Genomic DNA, 7,785 nt, shown 5'->3' with positions numbered 1-7,785 from the left:
CTGTCTGCTCTCCAGGATCTTCTGCAACAAGTGGATCCGCACGCCCGCGTGTACAGCAGCAACCAGTCACATCCAAAGTCACAACTCGACTACAAAAAGGTATTAAAAACCCAAAAATAAGGACTGATGGCACAATAAGGTATGGTATGCTGTGTATTTCAGAAGAGCCGAGAAAACTAGATGATGCGCTTGGAGATCCAAAGTGGAAGAAGGCCATGGATGAGGAGTATACAGCCCTGATGAAAAATAAGACATGGCGTTTGGTACCAAATCAAAGAGGTAAAAACATCATTGATTGTAAATGGGTGTATAGAATCAAAAAGAGGGCAGATGGCTCCATTGACAGGTATAAAGCACGTCTTGTTGCTAAAGGCTTTAAACAGCGTTATGGTATTGATTATGAGGATACATTTAGTCCTGTGATAAAAGCTGCAACCATAAGACTTGTGCTAGCAATTGCTGTGTCTAGGGGATGGAGTCTGAGACAGCTAGACGTAAAGAATGCGTTTTTACATGGTGTTCTGGAAGAGGTCTACATGAGGCAACCACGAGGTTATGAAAACAGACAAAAACCACATTATGTATGCAAACTTGACAAGGCTCTCTATGGCTTGAAACAAGCACCTAGAGCGTGGTATTTCAGACTAAGTATGCAGTTGAAACATCTTGGCTTTGTTGCATCAAAAGCTGACACATCTCTCTTCATATACAATAAGGCAAATACAGTCATTTTTGTGCTCATATATGTTGATGACATTATAGTTGCAAGCTCTTCTCAGAATGCTACTAATGCTCTTTTGCATGATCTAAGCTCAGAGTTTGCCTTAAAGGATCTTGGTGATTTAAGTTTCTTTCTAGGCATTGAAGTTAAGAAGGTTCAGGATGGTATAGTGTTGAAACAGGAAAAATATGCCACTGAACTCTTGGCTCGGATGGGAATGAAGGATTGCAAGACTTCCCCCACACCATTATCCTCATCAGAACAACTGTCAGCTTATGAAGGGGAACCACTTAATGAGAAGGAAAGCACCAGGTATAGAAGTGCTGTTGGAGCCTTGCAATACTTAACCTTGACACGGCCAGATATCTCATTTTCTGTTAACAAAGTATGTCAATATCTGCATGCTCCCACTTCTGCTCATTGGACAGCTGTCAAAAGGATCATAAGGTATGTGAAGCACACTGTAGATTTGGGGCTGTGTTTTAAACGTTCCAATTCTATACTGGTTAGTGCTTTCTCTGATGCAGATTGGGCAGGCTGTAGTGATGATAGAAAATCCACAGGAGGATTTGCTGTTTTCTTTGGGTCTAACCCTATTTCATGGAGTGCCAGGAAACAAGCAACAGTGTCAAGGTCGAGTACTGAAGCTGAGTACAAGTCATTGGCAAATGCTACTGCAGAGATCATTTGGGTTGAGTCTTTGCTTGAGGAATTGGGTGTTAAGCAACATCGTGCCTCATGCCTATGGTGTGATAACTTAGGTGCTACTTATTTAAGTGCTAATCCAGTTTTTCATGCCAGAACAAAGCACATTGAAATAGACTTTCACTTTGTACGGGAAAGAGTTGCAGAGAAGAAACTAGAGATACGTTTTATTCCTTCCAAAGATCAAGTAGTTGATGGTTTCACCAAAGCCTTACCGTACAAGCCATTCGAAGCATTCAAGAACAATCTCAACCTAGGATAGGTAGTTCAGATTAAGGGAGGGTGTTAGACTTAGAGATATATTCTGTTGTAATCTAAACTACTTATCTCTTCCTCTCCCTTGTAACCTCCTATCTCTTATCCTACCGAATCCTAACGATCGGTAGATGACTTGTAAGCGACGGCAGGGGCGTTTCCTGCCCACGATCAATAAAGCCTCGCGGCTCCTCTACGGAGGAGTAGGAACGCTTCCACCAGATACATCTTACACCTATGTGTACTATATTATTGCCTGCATGAAAGTATGGCTGCATGCAGTTTGACATCAACTTATTTGAGCTAGCACTTGAAGTTGATTTGTGTTTTTCATTAGTGCCACATCTCCCACATTTTATATTCACTGAATAAGTACACACACCGGTCTTTGTCTACATAAAACTCGAGGTCTACCATGACTAAGTATATCTGTCGCTGCATTACCGAGCCAATATACGTCATTATTTCAATTACAATTTTTTTATTAACTATTAGATAAATCATATACATCGAAGAGTCTTCTCAGGTCGAAGTTCCGGAGTTCTACCTAGCCGTCAGCCACACAAGGAACCGAGAAGCAGGTAAACCCACTAATACCTGAATTATCAAATTTATTTTATACCCGTTGCAACGCACAGGCCCTTTTGCTAGTAAATAGAAAAGGGAAAAAGGAGACAGGAAAAAAAAGAAAAAGAAAAGAAAAACAGAAAAGAAAGAAATCCGGTTCAGGAACCTTCTAGAAGGTTCTCGAAACCGCAAAAACCGGCTGGGAAACCGGAAACGCTGAAAAGCGCTTAAACAGGCCGGATACGACCTATCAATCGACCGCGCCTGTGCGAACCTGCGACATCTTCCCGCATAGAGCGGCGAATAGGAAATTCCGTCCCGTGTTTGCGTTGCCCCTGGCGTCGAGAAAGAAAAATAAATAAATGGGCCGAGCCCAGGTGGAAGGGGGCAATGAGTCGGTTGATGAATTGCGCCCCGTTGCTGCGCTCAATGGGCCGCGGCCTGTATTGCGGGATATATTCTTTGCGACATATATAAGCCGCCTTACCCCATAGCAACCCTAGATCTATCCCCCGCCTCCACCTAGGACCTCCCATGGCGTCCGTCGCATTAAAGCTCTCACGGTCACGGTTCGCTGGGGCAGCCGCCAACTCCTGCCGCTTCGCTCTTAGCCTACCCGGCCGCGATCTCACTGGAGATACCACCATAAACGCCCGGTCGCGACCGTTACTTAGATCCCCAAACTCCGCCGCCGCCTCCACCAGCCCCTCGGTCTTCTTCCTCCGGCGCAGCATAGCTACGCTCCCCTCCGGTCAGGACTCCAATCTGCCTGTGGGCGCCGCACCAGATGACCTCGACGACGAGCTCCGCCCTGGTAATCAATCATTCTTTCATCTCTGTATTCTTTACACATCTTGGTTGGCAGCACAAATTATGGTTTTCTTTTCTGTGACGACGCAAGACCCGGACACCGTTCCCTACTTCGACGAGAAGGACCTCGTCTCGGATGAAACCCTGTGGGCTCTGTACGAGCGGTGGTGCCGCTTCCACGGAATGGCGCGCGACCACGACGAGATGACTAGGCGATTTGGTCGTTTCAAGGATACGGCGTGGCATGTCCACGAGTTCAACAAGTCGGGTAGGAGCTACACCAAGGGGCTCACCCAGTTCTCCGATTTGGAGCCAGAGGAGTTCTTCGGCCCTCGTCGCTGTCCGAGGACTCCCAGAACTGGTAGTCGTTTCTTCACCAACGACAGAGATGAGGTCACGGCGATCTGTACTGACGGGTGTCTTGAAAAATATGAGGGCCCTGTTTGGATAATCCGTAATGTTAAGTAGCCCTAAAGAAACGGTTGTATACGCAATTCATCCGTATCTAATCAACTGACAGCCGCTTGGATGCAAAGGAAATGTGCTTGCTAGATGGTAATATGTGTTGAACCTCAAGCGGAACACACAATGCGGAATAAATTTGCCAAGAACCATAACAAATTTCAGAATTATCAATGAAGCGGAAGTGGGAGGAGATGTGGCAACAGCAACCACTAGTTCCTTCCGCACTACGAGTACCAAGGAAGGCGCCCCTTCCAACCTCTAGTACCAAGGAAGGCGCCCCTTCCAACCTCTAGGTCGCCCTTATAGCGCTAGATGTTGTCGGCCTTCTCCACTGTTTTTCATCTCACATTTAGCTGAGATCGTAAGATCAACCAAAAAAAAATTAGACATTTTTAAAAAATCATAAATTATTTCACAACATTCATGTGAAGTATGTTTACAACCCTAAAAAAAATCAGCTCAAAACTCTATACATTTAGAGATTCAAAAAAGACAATTTTGAATGTGAATAGTAGCAGCTTTGGGTGAATGATACTTTGATACTATTCACATCTGATTTTGTCTTTTTTGTTTCTATTAATATAAGTTGAATGAGGAGCTGAAACTTTTTAAGGTTGCACATTAAACATTGATGTGTGTCTATAAAAAAAATGAGAATTTTTTAAAACATGTATTCTTTTTTCAAAAAATATTGATCTCGTAGATCTCACCTAATGTGAGATCTCACACAAGTCTCCCCCACTGTTTCCCGAACATCGGTGTTGCTTGAGGTTGTTGTTGACAAAGGCAAAACCCTCATGGCATTGGGGATGGTGATGATGAGGCATTCTCTCGTGCTTCGTTTCGGGTCCTAGTCGTGTGCTGGTGTAGTGGGTTCTGGTGTCGGCGATGGAGATGGGATGCTTCTGGTCGTTTCACAGTGTGCTCCCGTCCTTTTGAGTCATCCCATCATATCTCTTCCCTAATTGTGGTTCCCTCAGATCTAGTGTGCTTGCCTCATATCGTTCGTCTATGTCCATCGGTTGGCCTTGGTCAATCGTTGTTGTTGACTTGTTGGCCTTTGAGAGTCTAGATGCCTTTGGCTTGTGGTGGTGTGGTCCTGTGTGGCGGTTTTGTCCCTGGTGTGCGTGCGTGTGCTTCCTACTCCACCATGGTTCATGCTTTCCCGCCCCATGGCCCTCCTCATATTGCCTGAGTGGTGGTTGGTGTTGGAAATATGCCCTAGAGGCAATAATAAAAGGGTTATTATTATATTTCCTTGTTCATGATAATTGTCTATTGTTCATGCTATAACTGTGTTATCCGGAAATCGTAATACATGTGTGAATGTATAGACCACAACATGTCCCTAGTAAGCCTCTAGTTGACTAGCTCGTTGATCAACAGATAGTCATGGTTTCCTGACTATGGACATTGGATGTCATTGATAACGGGATCACATCATTACGAGAATGATGTGATGGACAAGACCCAATCCTAAGCATAGCACAAGATCGTGTAGTTCGTTTCGCTAGAGCTTTTCCAAATGTCAAGTATCATTTCATTAGACCATGAGATTGTGCAACTCCCGGATACCATATGAGTGTTTTGGGTGTGCCAAACGTCACAACGTAACTGGGTGACTATAAAGGTGCACTACGGGTATCTCCGAAAGTGTCTGTTGGGTTGGCACGAATCGAGACTGGGATTTGTCACTCCGTATGACGGAGAGGTATCTCTGGGCCCACTCGGTAATGCATCATCATAATGAGCTCAATGTGACCAAGTGTCTGGTCACGGGATCATGCATTACGGTACGAGTAAAGTGACTTGCCGGTAACGAGATTAAACGAGGTATTGGGATACCGAAGATCGAATCTCGGGCAAGTAACGTACCGATTGACAAAGGGAATTGTATACAGGATTGATTGAATCCTCGACATCGTGGTTCATCCGATGAGATCATCGAGGAGCATGTGGGAGCCAACATGGGTATCCAGATCCCGCTGTTGGTTATTGACCGGAGAGGCGTCTCGGTCATGTCTGCATGTCTCCCGAACCCGTAGGGTCTACACACTTAAGTTTCGGTGACGCTAGGTTTGTTGAGATATTAGTATGCAGTAACCTGAAAGTTGTTCGGAGTCCCGGATGAGATCCCGGACGTCACGAGGAGTTCTGGAATGGTCCGGAGGTGAAGATTTATATATAGGAAGTTCAGTTTCGGCCATCGGGAAAGTTTCGGGGGTCACCGGTATTGTACCGGAACCACGGAAGGGTCCCGAGGGTCCACCGGGTGGGGCCACCTATCCCGGAGAGCCCCATGGGCTGAAGTGGGAGGGGAACCGGCCCCTGGTGGGCTGGTGCACCCCCCCTTGGGCCCCCCCTGCGCCTAGGGTTGGAAACCCTAGGGGTGGGGGGCGCCTCACTTGCCTTGGGGGGCAAGCCACCCCCTTAGCCGCCCCCCCTTGGAGATTGGATCTCCTAGGGCCGGCACCCCCCTAGGGGCCCTATATATAGTGGGGGGGAGGGAGGGCAGCCGCACCCTAGCCCCTTGGCCACCGCCCCCCTTGGAGATTGGATCTCCTAGGGCCGGCGCCCCCCTAGGGGCCCTATATATAGTGGGGGAGGGAGGGCAGCCGCACCCTAGCCCCTGGCGCCTCCCTCTCCCTCCCGTGACACCTCTCCTTCTCGTTGTGCTTGGTGAAGCCCTGCCGAGAACGCTGCTGCATCCACCACCACGCCGTCGTGCTGCTGGATCTCCATCAACCTTTCCTTCCCCCATGCTGAATCAAGAAGGAGGAGACGTCTTCACAACCGTACTTGTGTTGAACGCGGAGGTGCCGTCCGTTCGGCGCTAGGATCTCCGGTGATTTGGATCACGACGAGTACGACTCCCTCAACCCCGTTCTCCTGAACGCTTCCGCGCGCGATCTACAAGGGTATGTAGATGCACTCCTCTCTCTCGTTGCTAGATGACTCCATAGATTGATCTTGGTGAAGCGTAGTAAAAATTTATTTTCTGCAACGTTCCCCAACAGTGGCATCATGAGCTAGGTCTATGCGTAGTTACTATGCACGAGTAGAACACAAACTTGTTGTGGGCGTAGATGTTGTCAATTTTCTTGCCACTACTAGTCTTATCTTGCTTCGGCGGCATCGTGGGATGAAGCGGCCCGGACCGACCTTACACGTACGCTTACGTGAGACAGGTTCCACCGACTGACATGCACTAGTTGCATAAGGTGGCTAGCGGGTGTCTGTCTCTCCCACTTTAGTTGGAGCGGGTTCGATGAAAAGGGTCCTTATGAAGGGTAAATAGAAATTGGCATATCATGTTGTGGTTTTACGTAGGTAAGGAACTTTCTTGCTAGAAACCTATAGAAGCCACGTAAAAACGTGCAACAACAATTAGAGGACGTCTAACTTGTTTTTGCAGCATATGCCTTGTGATGTGATATGGCCAAAAGGATGTGATGAATGATATATGTGATGTATGAGATTGATCATGTTCTTGTAATAGGAATCACGACTTGCATGTCGATGAGTATGACAACCGGCAGGAGCCATAGGAGTTGTCTTTATTTTTTTGTATGACCTGCGTGTCATTGAATAACGCCATGTAAATTACTTTACTTTATTGCTAAACACGTTAGCCATAGAAGTAGAAGTAATCGTTGGCGTGACAACTTCATGAAGACACGATGATGGAGATCATGATGATGGAGATCATGGTGTCATGCCCGTGATGAAGATGATCATGGCACCCCGAAGATGGAGATCAAAGGAGCAATATGATATTGGCCATATCATGTCACTATTTGATTGCATGTGATGTTTATCATGTTTTACATCTTATTTGCTTAGAACGACGGTAGCTAAAATAAGATGATCCCTCGCAATAATTTCAAGAAAGTGTTCCCCCTAACTGTGCACCGTTGCGAAGGTTCGTTGTTTCGAAGCACCACGTGATGATCGGGTATGATAGATCCTAACGTTCGAATACAACGGGTGTAAGCCAGATTTACACGCGCAATACACTTAGGTTGACTTGACGAGCCTAGCATGTACAGGCATGGCCTCAGAACACGGAAGACCGAAAGGTTGAGCATGAGTCGTATAGAAGATACGATCAACATGAAGATGTTCACCGATGATGACTAGTCCGTCTCACGTGATGATCGGACACGGCCTAGTTGACTCGGATCATGTTTCACTTAGATGACTAGAGGGATGTCTATCTGAGTGGGAGTTCATTGAATAATTTGATTAGATGAACTTAATTA

At 46.5% G+C, this 7,785-nt stretch overlaps 1 protein-coding gene across 2 annotated transcripts; it reads left to right on the top strand.

Moving 5' to 3' along the window:
- Positions 1–2,748: 2,748 nt before the first annotated feature.
- Positions 2,749–3,552, top strand: LOC119307692. 2 transcript variants are annotated; one of them, XM_037583754.1, is made up of 2 exons: positions 2,749–3,062; positions 3,150–3,552. In XM_037583754.1, the coding sequence occupies exons 1-2, from the start codon at positions 2,783–2,785 to the stop codon at positions 3,524–3,526; spliced, it is 657 nt and encodes a 218-aa protein (XP_037439651.1). In that variant the 5' UTR covers positions 2,749–2,782; the 3' UTR covers positions 3,527–3,552. The 2 variants fall into 2 exon arrangements, with proteins under 2 accessions (XP_037439651.1, XP_037439650.1); XM_037583753.1 differs by having other exon boundaries at positions 2,749–3,552.
- The last annotated feature ends 4,233 nt before the right edge of the window (positions 3,553–7,785 follow it).

This window comes from Triticum dicoccoides, chromosome 5B, assembly GCF_002162155.2.
Source record: "Triticum dicoccoides isolate Atlit2015 ecotype Zavitan chromosome 5B, WEW_v2.0, whole genome shotgun sequence".
NCBI lineage: Eukaryota > Viridiplantae > Streptophyta > Magnoliopsida > Poales > Poaceae > Triticum > Triticum dicoccoides.
This window is presented reverse-complemented; position numbering and strand designations above follow the sequence as displayed.

Excerpts from the sequence above, each read along its gene's own strand:
- LOC119307692 (XM_037583753.1), top strand. The coding sequence starts at position 2,783 with ATGGCGTCCGTCGCATTAAAGCTCTCACGGTCACGGTTCGCTGGGGCA.